This window comes from Lipotes vexillifer, unplaced genomic scaffold, assembly GCF_000442215.2.
Source record: "Lipotes vexillifer unplaced genomic scaffold, Lipotes_vexillifer_v1.1 scaffold589, whole genome shotgun sequence".
NCBI lineage: Eukaryota > Metazoa > Chordata > Mammalia > Artiodactyla > Lipotidae > Lipotes > Lipotes vexillifer.
Genome location: NW_006796123.1, coordinates 900,294 through 919,343, shown reverse-complemented (window position 1 = coordinate 919,343; position 19,050 = coordinate 900,294). Strand labels below are relative to the sequence as shown.

The 19,050-nt window shown below is 41.1% G+C and overlaps 1 protein-coding gene across 1 annotated transcript in view; it reads right to left on the bottom strand.

Moving 5' to 3' along the window:
- GLI3 (GLI family zinc finger 3) overlaps positions 1-19,050 on the bottom strand; it is a 277,633-nt gene that overhangs the window by 102,354 nt on the left and 156,229 nt on the right. Inside the window, exon 3 of the mRNA XM_007468195.1 lies at positions 17,708-17,813. Coding sequence (XP_007468257.1) covers positions 17,708-17,813 — 106 coding nt within the window. The remainder of the gene's footprint in view (positions 1-17,707; positions 17,814-19,050) is intronic.

The window sequence follows — 19,050 nt, the reverse complement described above, 5'->3', positions numbered from 1 at the left end:
TATATATATATATATATATATATATATATATATATGTATATATATATTCTTTTTCAGATTCTTTTCCATTATGTTATTATAAGATATTGAGTATAGTTCCCTGTGCTATATATGGTAGGTCCTTGTTAGTTATTTATTTTGTATATAGTAGTGTGTATATGTTCCCTGTGCTATATATGGTAGGTCCTTGTTAGTTATTTATTTTATATATAGTAGTGTGTATATGTTAAGCCCAAACTCCTAATTTATCCCTCCCCCTGCTCCCCTTTGGTCACCATAAGTTTGTTTTCTATGTCTTTTGCTCCCTCTTTTTTTTTTCACATTCTATTTTTTATTTTTTTAACATCTTTATTGGAGTAGAATTGCTTTACAATGGTGTGTTAGTTGCTGCTGTACAACAAAGTGAATCAGCTATACGTATACATACATCCCCATATCTCCTCCCTCTTGCGTCTCCCTCTTTTGAATGGCATTGCCATCATCATTGCGACTGATGTCCCCCTGCCCCTGGCCACTCTGGTCTTCAACTTTGATATTTCTCCCTGGAGAAATGAAAGGGTCTGGCTTTATGTTGATTGGATTTGGATGATGATGGATGAGCAAAAATTGCGACCATGTAGCCATGTAAACGGTTCGGTACTGAGCCTCAGCTTAAACCCTAAAGGAGCTTTTACCAGTGAGTTCATGGCTATTAGATGTTTTTATATTAACAACACTTTTCCCATCCAGGTTTGTGCATTTTATCTTTATTCTTTCATATCCTGAAATTGCTTGGATAACAGAGAGGGTTTATATATTATACACATACACAGACACACACACACACACACACACACACACACACACACACACACACACACACACACACACACACACACACACACACGCATTTCTAAGAGCAGCCTGAACTTTTAGGGGAAATTGAAGAGGCTTTGTGTCAAGTACAGCTAAATCCAGCCTTTCCATATCAAACCTCTGCTAGAAAATTACTGTGCAGATGATAAGGCAGAAAGATATAATAAAAAGTGACTCTACTCAATTTACACTGCAATATTGGTATGACTGAATATTTCTCATTCAGGTGCCTGATAAAATCGCTAAACTGTATTGCAGATAAATAAAGGAGGCTTCTGTCAAGAATAAACACCATTAATCATGAAGTCTTACCCTCTGAGAGCCTGTGCTATGCATCTGCACAAATACACCAACACCACCAGCAGGCAACGTATACTTCCCTGCTTTATACCCTTTCAGGCTGAAGTTGGCCTCCTTTTTCATTTCGTATGATTCAGGCAGCAAAGAGCATTTTGAAAACACTCTCTTTACATTTTAACTTTACAGTCTGCAACTGGGTCCTTTATTACTACATTGAGGAAAAATCAGCTGGGTTCCTGGGGGAAAAAAATCCTTGACGATGAAGTAATTTTTTTGTTGATTACAAACCTACACAGTCAATATATATATGATCTATACTGTATTTCATCAAAGCTAAGATGCTGTTGATCTAAAGACCCAGCATTATTTTAGGAACCACTCAGAAGGATGGTTCTTCCTTATCACCTTCAATTTTTACTTTATACTTATGAAAAGAGTTCTTTCAGGCTTATTTGGAGACAGGTTTTGTCATATATCACTGTAGTACTTGCACAAAAAGGAAAATCTAAGGCAAAGTAAGTTTACTGAGATACCTGTTGCTGTACACCTGAAACTAACAAAATTAAACTAAATTAAATTTTAAAAAAGAGATACTTGAAACTTCCTCATGACTGCCATTTCCCAGTAGCAATCGTAAAACACAACAGACTGTAAGATACATTCCAATTTCAGAGACGTTAAAAGGTGCAGAAAAGATGAACTTAGAATAGATGGCTTAAATATGGTAATAGACACGTATTCGGTCATTCTGCCATCTGTCCAACACTTATGACGTGCCAGAGGCTGTGTTATGTGCTATCTGTTTGCTCCTTCATTGAATACTTGATTCACATGGGACTGAATAATTAAACTGGGCTTGGACAGAGTAGGTAATCTGATAGTAAATACCCAAGCTGGATTCAAATCAAGTCTATAATTTTAAACACAAAGGAAAATTACTCCAAGACAAATACAAATATGTGCATCCATGCTTAAATGCACTTATATTTTAGCATTATTGAGGCTTTTAAACAACCAGGACAGTATGATTTTCCAGTGACCTTTTCACTCCAAAGGGAATTGATTTGAACATTCACATATTCACGGGGCATACAAGGCGCCCAGTGGCCCTGTGCGCTGGTGGCCCAGGGATGTGTAAGGCATCACTAGAGAGTGTGGGGAAAAAAGCAGGAGGTACAACCAGAGTTTGTGCAAGACTCTCCCAGCAGATTTTCACAGGAGGAAATAGGGCAGAAGAAAAAAACTGGCATGTGGGCATGTACATATCAGGGCCATGATGCTTTCATAGATTCCTCTTCTAAGGAAAAAAACCATGAACAAACCTAAACTTTCCATAACCGTGGGATGTTAGAAGGCATCTGAAAGATCATTTAATCCAATGGCTTCCCTTCACAGATGAAAACAAGGAGACCCAGAGAGGTCAGGGCCCGTGTTCAAGGACCCAGTGGATTTGTGGCAGAGCCGAGATGGAAATGAGTGAGGCCCACATTTATTGTGAAAACAGCTTATACAGAGGCTCATCCGAAGCCAATCGAGTTAGGTTGGAATTGAGTTAGGTTGGAATTTTCAGGAATTACACTTTGAAACCCGGAAAAAAAGCATTATCATGGGCTAATGTCACCAACATTCTATTGGGTGGAGAGGAGGAATGCTCAGAGGCGATTACTCAGCAAAGCTGTAATCCAGTCCTATTTGTAAGGGATGTTTAATTGTGTTACACAGGAAGTGTTCCAACAGCTGTGTTTTGGCTCCCTGGGGGATCTGTTTTCAGAGCCCACTCCAAGGAGGAAGGGCCTCTTGTAGCCAAAAGAGGTTTAATTCCCATCTTCCAAACAAATCCTCCCCATGTAAAGAAGCACCGTGATCCCGCAAAGTGGATGCATTTATTTGCCGAAGAGAACACAGACTCTCACAGAAAGACTGGGCCCCGCAGTACGCAGCCATTCCAAGGGCTCGTAAAGCTCAGACGCCAAGAGCTCAGTTCGAACCAGGACCAGCAAGAAGATAAAGGATCCCGAGAAACCAGAACCAGGCCCTGGCCACAGGGCTCGGGACCTTTCCCCAGTTCCTTAAGGAAGAGCTTCTGTGTCTATATGGGCATTTACAGTGCATATAATTTTCATCACAGATGGCGTGTTCAATCATCTCTGAAAAACTCTTTGGTCCTCTTTAGGGAAGTTTCAAGTCAAAACCACTTCCAGGCACATTGTCAACAAATGGAGGTTCCCTGTTAGGTATAGCACACCCTACCTGCGTGTCAGAGTCAAGTTTCTCATGTGTTAAAAAATGGTTAAAAACAGGTGAACAGACCCCTTAGAGAATTTTGTTCTTAAGACAGCTGAATTTTTTCTGGCGGTATCGCAATGCTTTCACAATACCTACCATGAAGGTATAATTCATTAAAGAATCAAATATTTAATCTATATTAGTAGAGGTTAAAAAAACCATAATTCATAAGTCTGTTCACTGCCCATCTCTGTCTCTCAGTCATAAATTGTACTTCAGAAAACATATACGCACAAGAAAATATAACGGCTATGATTAGGAGATCTGCATAATTTTCATTATTGTTGTTCATTATTTCTACACAGACATGCATTTTGTACAAAATAATTATGAAATTCCAGATGTAGATTTAACTTGAATGGAGTTAGCGGGCTCCCCTCCCACCCGGCCCAGGACAATTTATGTTACTGAATTGGGCATGAGTATAGTAACCTGAACTGTCCTCTTTCAAGAGCCTGAGTCACGTTGAAAGGACTAGTACCCTCCTTCCGTGAGTTTCAAACTAGTGACGATTCAACAGCAGCTATATTTTTATTTTTATTTTTTTCATATCATGTATTTATTTATTTTACATCTTTATTGGAATATAATTGCTTTACAATGGTGTGTTAGTTTCTGCTTTATAACAAAGTGAATCAGTTATACATATACATATGTTCCCATATCTCTTCCCTCTTGCGTCTCCCTCCCTCCCACCCTCCCTATCCCACCCCTCTAGGTGGTCACAAAGCACCGAGCTGATCTCCCTGTGCTATGCCGCTGCTTCCCACTAGCTATCTATTTTACGTTTGGTAGTGTATATATGTCCATGCCTCTCTCTCGCTTTGTCACAGCTTACCCTTCCCCCTCCCCATATCCTCAAGTCTGTTCTCCAGTAGGTCTGTGTCTATGTTTTTAAACCAGAATGAAGCACTACCCTCTCGCTAATGAGGTTACAAAATGTCTTTAGGTCTCCGTGTTAGGGGCACTTACAAGCACTCTGCTTAGCAGAGGTCCACGGCACTTGGAAGCTGTGGACTAATCACCCAGGCCAGAATCAAATGGGCTGGAAGAATTCGGAGACTTGGCTCCGAGGAATGTAATTCATGCAGAAAAGCACTATCAGAGCGAGGCCAGGGAACCTCGTGGGAAGAAAGCAAAATAAACAGTTCAACAAAGAAAACAAAGACGGGCCAATAGCCTTTTCTAAAGCTTGAGTACACTGAGACTTCAGTGGGGTCCCCCAGACAAAGACCTCATCAAAGAACACCCTTGCAAAGCAAACAGACCCTGAAGGACGCTTCCCTCCTGCACTGGGGGAGAAGGGACCAGACTCTAGTTTTCTGTCTTTCCAATTCAACTTCCTCTTACCTTCCTCCTCCCAGCAAACAAAGAAACATCAAACAACAATAATCAAAATAACTGAACAGTCCTATGTTTGTCTGGCTCCAAAGATGGGGGGAGGTGGGGAAGTCCAGGCAAATTAAAAACGGTGCAGTGTAGTTTCTGACTGTGTTTCACGTCACGGGAAGGCCCTCACCAGTGTACCACCCGTCCTGGTCAGAGACACACAGCCTGCTCTGCACACCCCAGAGATGGAGAGAGACTCATGAAGGGCTCAGGGACTTTCACTTTGGAAAGTCTCACAAACAGCACGGGACATCACCAAGCGGGTGCCGGTCGGCTTGGAGAGAATCCCTCCGTAGAGCTCAGTGCAGCCTTAGGCCTGAGGTTGGGCCTCTGCTTTCAGCAACCCCCATACCCCCAATTCCCTGACATCTGGCAAACTCCTGAATTGGACTCTTCCCCACTCCATCCAGTAACTACTGATACACGCATCTCAGCAGCCCTGAAATCCAAAGTCTGAGTGACCGGATTTTGATCATTAAAACAAGATTAAAATACTTCAGGCTGACTTTCTTTTCTCCTCTTGACTATTTCCATGAAAAAGACGATCATGCAGCCTTTTACCGGCTAAGCTCCAGGACAGGCTGAGATGACCACGAGAAAAATGGACAGTGGGTATATATGTATATGAATATATATATATGTGTGTGTGTGCTTATATATGTATGCGAGCATGTAAATATATATATATATAGTGTCTGTGTATATGTATATGAATATATATATGTGTGTGCGCGCTTATATATGTATGTGAGCATGTAAATATATACATATAGTGTGTGGGTATATATGTATATGAATATATGTGTGTGTGTGTGTGCTTATATATGTATGCGAGCATGTAAATATATATATATATAGTGTCTGTGTATATGTATATGAATATATATATGTGTGTGTTTTGGGGGTGTATATGTGTGTGTGTTTATATATGTATGTGAGTTTGTGTGTATATATATATATATATATATATATATAGTGTGTGTGTATATATATGTATGTGAGTATACATATATGTGTGTGTGTGCGCCTAGTGAAATAACAGAAAACGCTTACCTTAAATAAAGAAACCGAAAATGTTAATATTAACACAATCTCATATAATCCTAATTTTCATGTGTTATATCCCAGGCAAATATAGTAGGAAAAACCTTTAAAAATCAGAGACCTCTTTAGAAGTCTGATTGCCTTTTTTCCTGATTTAACCTTTGAATCTGTTTCTGAAAACTTTCACGGGTGTGCACAGTTTATGTTGAAAACCATGTATGTTAGGAAGATGGGGATTTTGTTCCATGGGGGAGTCAGAGATCTCTTTGAATAGAGGCAAGAAGCATTTTAGGAAGCTAGGAATGCTTTCTTTGGACCCTGTCTTCAAAATGTAAATCATATTCAAGCAACAGGGTTTGGTGATTTGTTTTGCAAATCATTTGGCAGGCCATTTAAACGTCAGTACATCTCTTTTCCCACCTTACATAATAAAGATACTGTTCACTTCTGGTGAACTTGGCAATATTTGAATACTATTTGAATGTATTTGGAAGATGGTGATTCTCTGGTTAGTGCTAAACTCATTCTAGGTAGTAGAAGACACACATGAACCTTGTCAGGCCCTGGGAATTATTTAATGCACTGAGTTAATATAACTCCCTCAGGCAGAAGCTCTTACTACTTAGGAATGACTGGGGCCTGGGGGTGGGGGTGGTGGGCGGTGTCAGGTTCCTTAGGAACTATTCACAGGTACCCACTAGCAACCAGCGCTGAGGGACCCTCACAGGTGAACTTGTAAAAGAATGCCTTCAACTGCCTGCCGCTCATTCATTTTGGTATTAATGAATTAGATTTTCAGATGGAGGCTAAGTTCCTATTCCCTATAACAGTCCCATTGGCAAAATTTTTAATGAAATTATAATCTCTCTGTAGTTGGATAAGAAAGTTTTAAATATCTATAACTCATAAACATGTGGGATGTTTCATTACCCAGAATATTAGTGGGTGAATGTTAGAAAATCTATAGCTTTGGATTAGAGATCCTTATTTTTTTTCTTTACTGGAAATGTACAGTCAGCCCTCTGTATCTGGGGTTTCACATCCATGGGTTTCAACCAACCATGGATAGAAAATATTTGGGGAAAAAAAACTTCTGGAAAGCTCTTCAAAAGTTGGAAATTGCAGCATGCTGGCAACTATTTATGTAACACTTACATTGTATTAGGTATTATAAGTAATCTAGAGATGATTTGAAGTTTATGGGAGGATGTGTATAGGTTATATGCTAATACCATGTCATTTTATATAAGGGGCTTGAGCATCCTTAGATTTTGGTATCCAGTGGGGGTCCTGGAACCAATTCCCCACGGATACAAAGGGAGGACTGTACTCTCATGCCCTAAGGCAGTTCCTGCCACTTCCTACCCTTCTGAGTTCAATTTCCCTAGCTGTGTGGAGGGAGAGAGAGAGAGAGAGAGAGAGAGAGAGACAGGGAGACAAACAGAGACAGTGGGAGAGGAGAGATGGAGGTGAAGGGTATAGATCTCTCATTACACTTGCCATTTTTCAACACCAGTGTTACAAACATTGATACAGTGTCACCAGTTCGGCTGGGTTAAAGCAGGAGGTAAACATGGGACCAATGCGCCATTTAACTGGTTAATTTTCACCCAACTGCAATGTCACGACGCCCATCACTGTTCCGATATGCCTCTTACAAAGATCACATCAGAACTAAAAATGGTCCATATATTTATTTCAAATTTATTTTCAATACTGTTATCTAATGCATGGTCTGCACACATCACTACCCTTGGACTCAGAGGATGAGTCTGAAAACAAGACTTTCCTCTTACTCTTTCCTTTTAGTATGCTTAGCTGGCTCGGATCACCGAAGATGCAAAAATCTAGCTAATTGGTTACTTAGGATTCAAAAAGTTAGCAGGCAGGTTCCTGGAAACAAATCTGCGAACATTGTATTTTTTTTTTTTTTTTTTTTTTTTCTGTATGAATTTCACTGGGGGCAGGGGTGGGGATGCAGCAATAACAAAAAGAAATGAGTGACAGGCAGCCCTGTGTCCCCAGCCTTTGTTCCCCTGGGGAAGGGTCTGAAATGAACTCAGCCTGCTGAGCGGCTATAGGAAATGGCATGTCTTTGTTTAGGTTTGGAAAAAGCAGGTTCTGTTACCTAAGTGAGGGAGGGATGGCCACAGAGGAAGAGCTGCAGGCAGCTTGGGTTTGGGTGGTATTTATCACCTAAAAACTAACCGGAAAGTCCCTTCCCGTTGGGACAAATTCTGTGAAAGTTCAGTTTTCTCCAACGCATACTTTGAAAACTAAATACAACGATGGCAGTACATTTCTGTTTTCTTTGAAGCCAGCCTTAACATGAGTGGAAGCATTGTACACAAAGAAAAAAGTCTGTTACAGTCCAGTGCCCCCCAGGCCCCTGCAACAGGCTGGACGGCAGGCTCTATACAGCTGGCAGCTTCTGGTTCAGTGGCCGTGAATACCTTCAGTCAATATCTGCTCCCGGCCCGGACTGCTGAGCCCAGCACAAAGAACACAGGAATTTATCCAAGAAGCTGGCTCTCAGACTCTCTGAATATGCACTATAATTAGGGCCTGCTTTCTCTGTAACCAGTGACCGAATTCAATATTTCAGTCATTAGAAATATTGTAAGACAAAACTATTCTACATAGGATGGATAAACAACAAGGTCCTACTGCAGAGCACAGGGAACTATATTCAATATCCTGAGATAAACCATAATGGAAAAGAATATGAAAAAGAATATATATATGTATAACTGAACCACTTTGCTGTACAGCAGAAATCAACACACTGTACATCAACTACAAAAATTTTTTTTAAAGAAAGGAACATTGCAAAACAGAGAAAAGTAGTATGCCCTTGGAGTACCATTTATTTTCCTCATGTCCATTTCTTAATGCAAAGTGTGTGTGGGTTCATCTGGATTGATACCGCCAGCTCATCAAAACTTTTAAAGTTTAGGAATTGAAACTCACCAATACTTTCATACTTAGACTGGGAACTGTGGATGTAGGTGGCCTACGGTAGTGCTTGAAAATGAGGCAGACTTTACATTTTTTCAGTTGATCATAAGAAATGATACCCAAACAATAAGACTTATTTTCTTTTTTGTGAACTGATACGATATGCAGCAAGAAATGTTGGGAATAGCAGTGGGAAAGCCTGAAAGTCGAAAATATGGTGCATGGCATCACTTATAAAAAAAAAAAAGAAAAATAAGGCAGAGAAAGGGGGTAGTGAGGCTAGAAAAGGGGTGTTATTTTAGATCAGGCCTTGGGAAATTTTGTATTTTAGACTTTGCGGGCCATGTCTTTTATCTCGGCTACTCATCTCTGCCCTTGATTGCTAAAGCTGCCACAGACAATAGTAAATAAGCGGCAGTCACTAGATTCCAATAAAACAAGCCAGGGGTCGAATTTGGCTCACAGGCCATAGTTTGTCAATCCCTGTTCATTAGATGGTTCTTCACTGAAGACCTCTCTGATGAGGAGATGCCTGTGCAGGGAAATGTATGAAGTAAGGGAGCAAGCCATGAACATCTCAGGGAAAAAGGTTCCAGGCAGATACATGCTATGATCTCATCCAACATGGCTTACATTTTATAGGGCACACCATTATTTAGCCACGTTTTCATATGGTCTTCTCAAACGCTACTGTCTTTTTCAATATTCTACCAAGTGGATGAATCACAATTCACCCAATACTGCATGTAGTTGGATATATAAATGTCCAGCTGTTGGGGGTTGCAAGTTCTACAGCAGCAAACCTTGCTGTGTATCTAATTTTGTTTTGTTCTGCTACAGACAAGCCTTCTTGCAGCTCTTCTCCTCACTGCCATGTTCCTATCTCAGAATTTTGCAGAAGACGATGACAGCCAGTGACACTGAAAATTTCCTATCAGGTATTGTTAGAATTATTTGGGCTCACCCAGTAAGTATAAACTAGAGCACCAAAGGCCCCAGTGTTCGTTTTCATGAGCAGAGGATGAAAGTCAAGTGCAAGGAGTGTAGTGTTTGATGTCTAGGTTTAAATAATGGCACAACCATTAACTTCTCTGTGTCAAGGTTTCCATATCTTGGAAAGGAGGCTAGTGATAATAACTCCATCCTAAGGCCGAATATTCTAAGTGCTACATGAGGTAGTTTTGTAAAGTTTCTAAAATTGTGCCCACAGTAAGTAGTCAAAAATGTCAGTTATGGCCATTATTATATTTTTTATGTGAATGGTCTAGTCATTTCTTTTCCCCCCTTATATTTGGAATTTTGGTATTCATATTACATTATAAATTAAAGATTGCCAATTTCATTAATTTTATTTCCACGTGAGGGGCCTGAGAAGCAGCTGTTAAGTTCAGTGGTACCTAGTCACATAAGGTGACCTCAGACCTTCACAACCAGGAACTAATTTAATATCAGGGAATTCACTTGGCAGTGGAGAGCATCTGACACTGCAGTAGGCATTTATATTAACATCATCTTCAGAAGGAATCGAGCTTTTGATTTTGAGTTGTCAGTGTGCTAGCTTTGTTGGCATGAGGTGACACACTCTACCAAAGTAAACCAACAAAAACAAAAGAAAGAGGATGGCAGTCATCCTGCACTGGCCTAAAAAAGGACAGCCCATTATCACCACGGACAACAATATTTATCCAGGAGCCACTCTGCAAAGGCACGCGCTCAGCCTAGCAAATGCAAAGACATACACAGGTGGTCTTTGATCCCAAGAGATGTGATTATAACCTAGTTCATTTTCTTTTCTTCTCTTTTCTATTCTTTTTCCTTTTCTTATTTTGGAGGGTGGAGGTGAGTGTTACAAAATGTTAGCTACAGTGTTTGATGTATAGGCCTACCTGGGAGATATTATGGGTTCGGTTCCAGATCATAATAAAGCAAATAAAGCGCATCACATGAATGTTTGGTTTCCTAGTGCACATAAAAATTATGTTTACAATATACTGTAGTCTATTACGTGTGCAATAGCATTAGGTCTAAGAAAAAGCCAATGTCCATGGCTTCATTAAAAAATATTTTATTGCTAAAAAATGCTAACTATCAGTGAGCAAATGCCGTAGGAAAGATGTATCCATAGACTTGCTCAATACAGGGTTTCCAGAAACCTTCAATGTGTAAAAAAATTAAATATCTGCAAAGCACAATAAAACAAGGTATGCCTGAAATCTGATATGTCATCACACTTTATCAGTCTCAATAACGTTTACGGTAGAGCACAAACACGGGGGAAAAGGACTTGCCTGTGTGAATTTTAAATTGTACTATTAAAGTATTCCAAACAAGTTATGCCCCCAAATACAAATACAAGGTTTTGCTCCATCTCTACATTTTTACCGAAGGCTTTCCCTGTGAATGAAAATAATGAAATCACTATTACGTAGTATGAGCCCATCACCAAGTTTTAAGTAGATGGCTAGGTTGAAGGCTAGGTTTTGAATGATTATTAGAGGAATTCCCACTAAGCAACTCACACAAGGTGCTGAATCCAGGCAGGGAGAGAGGAGAGGACAGAGGGGAACTGAGTAGTAGTTCCGGTCATCCACTTGCACTTTCTTTCTCTAAGCTTTTACCATAATACTCTGTCTTTTCCTAGAGCTTCCTCTGTCTGGAAAGAAATGTATTTATTCTTACTCCAAACTTGCTACCGGTCTCCCAGCTCGGAACCCTAAAAGGCAGTCATAACCACGGTGGCGGCGGGGGGAGCCTCATTTATTTCCAAATCCCTCTCTTTCCCAGCTCATATTAGTGATCTACCGTGTCCTGTCCTCTCCCCAGGCGCCAGGAAGTGGACCACTTTTAGTGGGAGAAGGAGCTCTTCATACTTCGGTGAAATAATTCCAGTGAGTCAGGCGGCCTTGGAAGGAGGCACGTTGACTCAACTCAGAGAAGAAAGAGCTGCCGAGTAGAAGAGAACATGAGTACTCATTTCCCCCCGGAGAGAAGAGATGAAGCTGACTTTGTAAAACGAATTAGTTAAGTGGATGGTGAAGTGCGACAGACTGTCAGAGTGCTGGCTTGGGATGCAGCGCTGCTCGCATCCATAGCACGAGACAAGGGTAGCTCTCAGCTCCACTGTCAAGATCTGTGGGGCTCGAATTATTGTAATCAATTAATAACTGAGGCTGATCCTGCTTTTAAAAATGAATTGCCAAGCTCAGCAGAAGCAAATGGACAGTCCTAAATTCATACTGGTCCATAAATGAGGAAACTTGGGCTCAAAAAACCTGTATGTAAAAGATTGATATTTGGGGGACTTTCCTGGCGGTCCAGTGGTTAAGACTCTGTGCTTCCACTGCATGGGGGCACGGGTTCGATCCCTGGTCAGGGAACTAAGATCCTGCGTGCCGTGCGGTGTGGCCAAAAGACAAAACAAAACAAACAAAAAGATTACTTTCAAAAGTAAGTGTGCTTAAATGCATTCTAACACTAAAGCAAAGGGAAAAAAGCACACACTCAAAATGCAAGAGAAAGAGCGCTTTCTTCATTAACGTGAAAGTAGTCACTTGAAAATACAACTGTTTCCGGGGGAGAGGGATGTAATATTCCCATTGTCTAAATTTCCAAGTAGAATTTTATTTTATTTTTAAAATTTAGTTATTTTATTTTATTTTTTTCAACATCTTTATTGAAGTGTAATTGCTTTACAATTGTGTGTGAGTTTCTGCTTTATAACAAGGTGAATCAGCTATACGTATACATAAATCCCCATATCTCCTCCCTCTTGCCTATCCCACCCTCCCTATCCCACCCCTCCAGGTGGTCACAAAGCACCAGCTGATCTCCCTGTGCTATGCGGCTGCTTCCCACTAGCTAGCTATTTTACATTTGGTAGTGTATATATGTCCATGCCACTCTCTCACTTAGTCCCAGCTTACCCTTCCCCCTCCCCATATCCTCAAGTCCATTCTCTATGTCTGCATCTCCAAGTGGGATTTTAAAACAAGTAGTAATCCTTAGCCTAGAGAACACCATCAATTCCCGTAGGTTACAACGATAGCTCCTGGAGTTATGCAACCCCACAGCCCTGATGGAAACAGTGCAGAGCAGGAAGCAGAGAGAAGACCAAGAAGCAGAAATAACCACATGAAATTTCTGCCTTGACCATGTGGCTACAGATTCAGGTTCTATCATTAACGCTCCAAACGTCCTCAGCAACATAATAAAACATACTCATTGATATTTTTCTAAAACATTGTACTTTTTTCTACATGGCTTAATAAAACATGGACTCTGTGGTCAAAGCAAATGATTTGAGAGAGAACAAGACACTCCAATTAGCTGCTGAACATAAGTGCTGGTGAATTCAGTGGAGAATAACTTTCAGAAGAAAAGGGAAAATTCCCCATATCCAGTGTCTCTTAATTTTCAAACTACTTGAATTAAATAAACATAATGCAGGAATCATACGTTTTTCTGACAACCTTTACATGACAACTCAGGGAAAGATGACACTGACATTCCACGTCCCCCTTAGAAATCCCACATCTGAATTCATGATTTCGAATTAAGAAAGGAAATACTAATACATTCTAACATTATTTCCAGTACTGTATTTGTAACAGTTTAAATGTCTATACTCTGTCTACACTGCCTAACCATAAACTCTGGAGAATACTGTGAGAGTAAATCGGGTAAGCTAAAGGCATTCCATTTAACAAACTGGGCTCTTTAACACAAACTGACGCATTTCCGTACATATTTATAAGGCCTGGTGGTTATTATTAGGCTGTAATTGCAGTTGTTCTAACACCTAATAAGCCATGGTTGGAAAAACAAAGGCAGGTTAATTTGTGATTTCCTGTACTCATTCAGAGGCAAATTAAGTGTCAAACAGCTAATACAGAGCATATTTCATTTTCTGAGATTCTAATTTAATTCTGCACCATATCATTGACGCCTTAATATAGGCTGGTTTATCTAAAAAGAGGAGCAATTTACAAACCTCTTTCAATAGAATCATTAATGATAGCATACGATAGCATAATTATCGCAGTGTCTGCCATCCTAAACAGAGACCTGTTGGCGTTTCCATCATCAACACACATCCTGTTTCAAGAGACTTACAATTTAATTTTTGAAGTTGGCACCAGAAGAACAATCATGTGTACGAAACAATGAGAATATCCCCAAATGTTGTCTACTTCTAATTAAAAGTATTTATTGTAAAAACTCTGTAAGCTCACTTGATCTCATTTTCTAGCAGCTAATTATAAAACAAGCATTTTGGAATCCAACTTCTAGATAAAGTCATTTTATTTTTCCAGGCTACTGCATTAGCCCCTTGGCAAAGATGCCCTTTTAAGATTTTAGTAACCAAGCTACATTTGCCTAGATTACCCTCCACGCCTAAAATGATCTGATCACAGGCATATACATTTGCATCACAGAAGGTGCCAGAGCGAGCATCCCAGGGATTCAGGATTGAGCCAGGCCAGAACAGAATCTCAATGTTTGTCATGCCCGCAATTGTCGCCGTGCTAACTTTGATGCTAACTTTTGGCATTTGCTTAGAGCATCCTGCTTTCAAGGGTGCTCACGAGACCGCGCTTTCATTGAACTCCTGGATTTGCGATTTGGAGAGTCAGGTAAGGCAGGTAACTTCATTTCCACAGAATGAAACCAATATATGGAAATTTTAAGTTGCCAGTTCCCAGCACTGGCGAATGCAAAGCAAGATTGGGAGTCAAGCTCCCTGAGGGCTGGTCCACTGTTTCCCAGACTGGACACCTTGAAGGTCTACTGAGCATGCTTTACTAAGTGCCTGGCCGAGGGTTAGGCAACGCCTGCAAATCTAGCAGGGGCAGTGACCGCTAAACAATAATTGACCCAGGCAAGAGGATCTGGCTGCGATAAAGGCACACAAGTTTCTCTGAGGAACAGCCTCTGGGACAGCCAGCAGAGGTGATTTTGAATTAGGCCTTGAGGGTGAGGAGTTTGACCAGTGTTTGCCAAGGAGGGAGGGGAGACCACTGAGGGTAATACAGACAGAATGTCACATTATAAGGCACAGAGGTGAGACTGATCCTAGCTTCCCAGAGCCTACTCCAAAAGCTCAGTGTCTCCACCCAGGACCCCGCTACGCTGAGCAGTCCCAGGAGACCACAAAGCATGTGCTCAGCAGCTCTGTGCCCAGCAATGACATTCCCCTAGCACCTCCAGAGCGTGTGTTGGGAGGCTCAGGATTATCTACAAGCCTTACATCATGAATCTTTGGTAACTAAACATTTAGGCAGCTAGAGAACAATTTAGTCAATTGCTGTAAAATTATCCTAAAGCTTGGCTGAAAAAGCAGGAAGGACGACCATCCCTCGGTATCTGAAGGGCATTGGTTCCACAACCCTCACGGATACCCAAACCCGTGGATCCTCAAATCCCTTATATTAAATGGCATAGTGTTTGCATATAACCTATGAACATCCCCCTGGATACTTTAAATCACCTCCACATTACTTATAATACCTAATACAATGGAAATGCTCTGTAAATAGTTGCCAGTGTGCTGCAAATCTGAGTTCTGCTTTTTGGAACTTTCTGGAATTTTCTTCTCCAATATTTTCAATCCAAGGTTGGTTGAACCCTCAGATGCAGAACCGGAAGACACAAAGAGTTGACTATATTAAAATCTATAAAAATCCCTGCTCAGCAGTCCTGTAGAAAATGCAGCCCTCTCCCCTAGGATTCTCCAAACTTGACCTGCCTAATCCTGTGGTGTTTTTATCTCTAGCGAGCTAATTCTTTAGATACAGCAATTAGGGCCTAGAACATACAGTGTGATCTATACGAGGGCTTGCTGTTCTTACATTCTGCCAAAGAACCAAGACTTGCGATTTTTACTGATAAATTCATACGTGAATTTAATTACAAGGCAAACCATAATGAACGCAGAGGAAATAGTTTATTCCATCATATCAACTCATTTTTTGAAATTTCTCTATAAGATGATTTTTTTAAGAGTGAAGCACTCTGAAATCCCACAGAAAATCTGATTCATATTACTTCAGCACTTCAGAGACTGGAGTCTGGGAGAAATCAGCTGTCTGCATCTCCCAGGCCCGGTGGGCCCTTGCTGGCTGTGTACCACAGGGCAGATCCTCGTCTGAGATCCTTGTGGTCCCATCTGTACTGCAAAACTTTGGTAGAACGGGATGAATTCCATAGCAGGTTTCGGCCTGAAATTATAATTTCCTTCCCTTTGTATTAGGGGGCTTTAAATTGGCGTCCTGGTTTTATTTGAGTGTATTTTTAGCAGGCTTTAGAAGCCTGTAAATACTTACTTGTGTTCTAGTGAAAAGTCGAAGAATAAAGTCACAAGTTTCTGCATTCTCTCTCCCTAAATATCCACTTCTCCTTTAATGCTTATAGAAATCTGGACACAGATTTATGACTTACCTCCAGGCAAATCTGCTCTGAAATTACAATTCAGTAATGGGAGATAGATCCAAAAAACTGTGGCTAAACTATTATATGTGTACTTGGGCATAGAGTTAGGGTTGTTAATATCAATTAATTCTGTTCACAGAGGAGGACTTGTTTTAAAATAACTTCATTTTTCTTTGGCGTATATGTAATTATACAGCTGTAACTAAGAGCCATGGAGATGCAATCTACCAGCCAAATAACTAGCAGTATTCTTCAAAGTATTATTTGGGCTTTTCTAACTTTACTGTCTCAGAATGAAGGGTGATTATCAGATATGACTAAATGTAAAATCAAGGCCATTCATAAGGGTCAGCGGCTCCCAAAGATTGACTCCCCTTGTTGTAGTATATATCAGTTTTCTGGACAATTCTGCAAACGAAGACCATTTTAGTTTAGGTGAGGGCTATCCTGACTACCTGATCATCTTTCCCCCCTAACCTGAGTAAGATCACATTAATTTCCAGGATATTTTCTTCCTCCTTTTTTTCTTTTTTAATTTTTATTTTATATTGGAGTCTAGTTAATTAACAATGTCGTGTTAGTTTCAGGAGTACAGCAAAGTGATTCAGTTATACATATACATGTATCTATTCTTTTTCAAATTCTTTTCCCATTTAGGTTATTACAGAATATTGAGCAGAGTTCTCGGTGCTGTACAGTAGGTCCTTGTTGGTTATCTATTTTAAATATAGGAGCGTGCATATGTCAATCCCAAACTCCCAATTTATCCCTCCCCTGCACCTTTCCCCTTTGGTAAGCATAAGTTTGTTTCCTAGGTCTGTGAGTCTGTTTCTGTTTTGTAAATAAGTTCATCTGTATCATTTTTTTTAGCCTCATATATGATATTTGGCTTTATCTTCTTCCTTTTCTAATGTATGTTATCACCCCCATTCTCTCCTTTTATCTTTGTGTAAACTACGTGCTCGATCACATTTGCCATTTTGTTGGGTGACATTCCCATCAATCAGGTGACCGTTGGTGTACACACCACAGGGGCTATGAAAATTTCATTACGATGCATCCTGATTCCTGGAACAGGACCTTCCCGTAACAGAAATTGGAGCATGAAAAACTTCACACCCGCTCTCGACCAAATACATATCCTGAGTGGTAACCTTCCATTAGGCCCAATTTTTTAATTTAGTATTTACAGCCCACGGAACACATGTCAGCAAAACTATATAAGAAATACTTGCCAGCCACCTAGTGTGACAGGCATTCTTCAGGAAGCAGCGGGGATTTGCTTCAGTGAGTCCAGGAACATATAGGCTTGCTGTATTTCAAAAGTAAATCTTAGACTTCTATCACATCTTCAAAGACCAGTAGCTGTGCTGGTAACAAAAATCCTGAGATGGTGAAAGCCAGTATTTTGTGCTGTTTCTTTGACGGGTAAATTTGTAATACTTACACATGCAATGGAGGGATCGGAGACGGATCGTAATGGTAACGGCCCTCATGGTGTCTTGCATCAATTGGTACAGGAGGATGGAATGCAGGAAAGAGATGAGGAGGGTCTGAAAAAGAAAGAAAGTACAGCCTGTATAAATGGAACACTCTGAAACGGAATGCCAATCCATGAAACCACACTGCTAACACAGTCTTCACAACTGATGCCGAATCTACCTGAAGAATTTGTGGAAGAATTCTTTACAGTTCAGAACCAAGCAGATACTAACACCGGCACCTGAGGCAGTAAAGCCTCTGAATTGCAACTTGAACGCAGGCAGGAAAGCAAGAAAGAGAAACAACACGTGCTTCTACCCTGCAAGAGGCCGGCCAGAGGGCAAGGGCCGCCACAAAGCCAAGAGGAACAGACTCCAAGACACTTTTTAATTTTTATTTTTGGCCTCGCCACGCGGCTTGCGGGATCTTAGCTCCCCAGCCAGGGATTGAACCCCGGGCCCTCGGCAGTGAAAGCACAGAGTCCTAACCACTGGACAGCCAGGGAATTCCCCACTTTTTAATTTTAAAATGATACTGTCAAGTGAGTTTTGGACAAAGACGTAATATCACTACTGGCTTTCATTTCTCCCATACCCATGATGCTTTGTAAGGAAAAGAGTCATGTTCAAAAGTCCCTGCTAGGACAGGAGTAAAGATGCAGATGTACAGAATGGACTTGAGGACACGGAGAGGGGGAAGGGTAAGCTGGGACGAAGTGAGAGAGTGGCATGGACATATATACACTACCAAACGTAAAACAGATAGCTAGTGGGAAGCAGCCGCATAGCACAGGGAGATCAGCTCGGTGCTCTGTGACCACCTAGAGGGGTGGGATAGGGAGGGTGGGAGGGAGACGCAAGAGGGAGGAGATATGGGGACATATGTATATGTGTAGCTGATTCACTGTGTTATAAAGCAGAAACTAACACACCATTGTAAAGCAATTATACTCCAATAAAGATGTTAAATAAAACAAAGTCCCTGCTAGAATCCATGGCACGTGTACACACACACACACACTTTTTTTGGTACGCGGGCCTCTCACTGTTGCGGCCTCTCCCGCTGCGGAGCACAGGCTCCGGATGCGCAGACTCGGCGGCCATGGCTCACGGGCCCAGCCGCTCCGCGGCATGTGGGATCCTCGCGGACCGGGGCACGAACCCGTGTCCCCTGCATCGGCAGGCGGACTCTCAACCACTGTGCCACCAGGGAAGCCCCACACACACTTTTTAAAATTTTAAATGCATGCTCCCCCTCCATCTTGTTCTAGGTCAGGCCTCCGGAACCCCAACACAGAGGCAGCAAGTG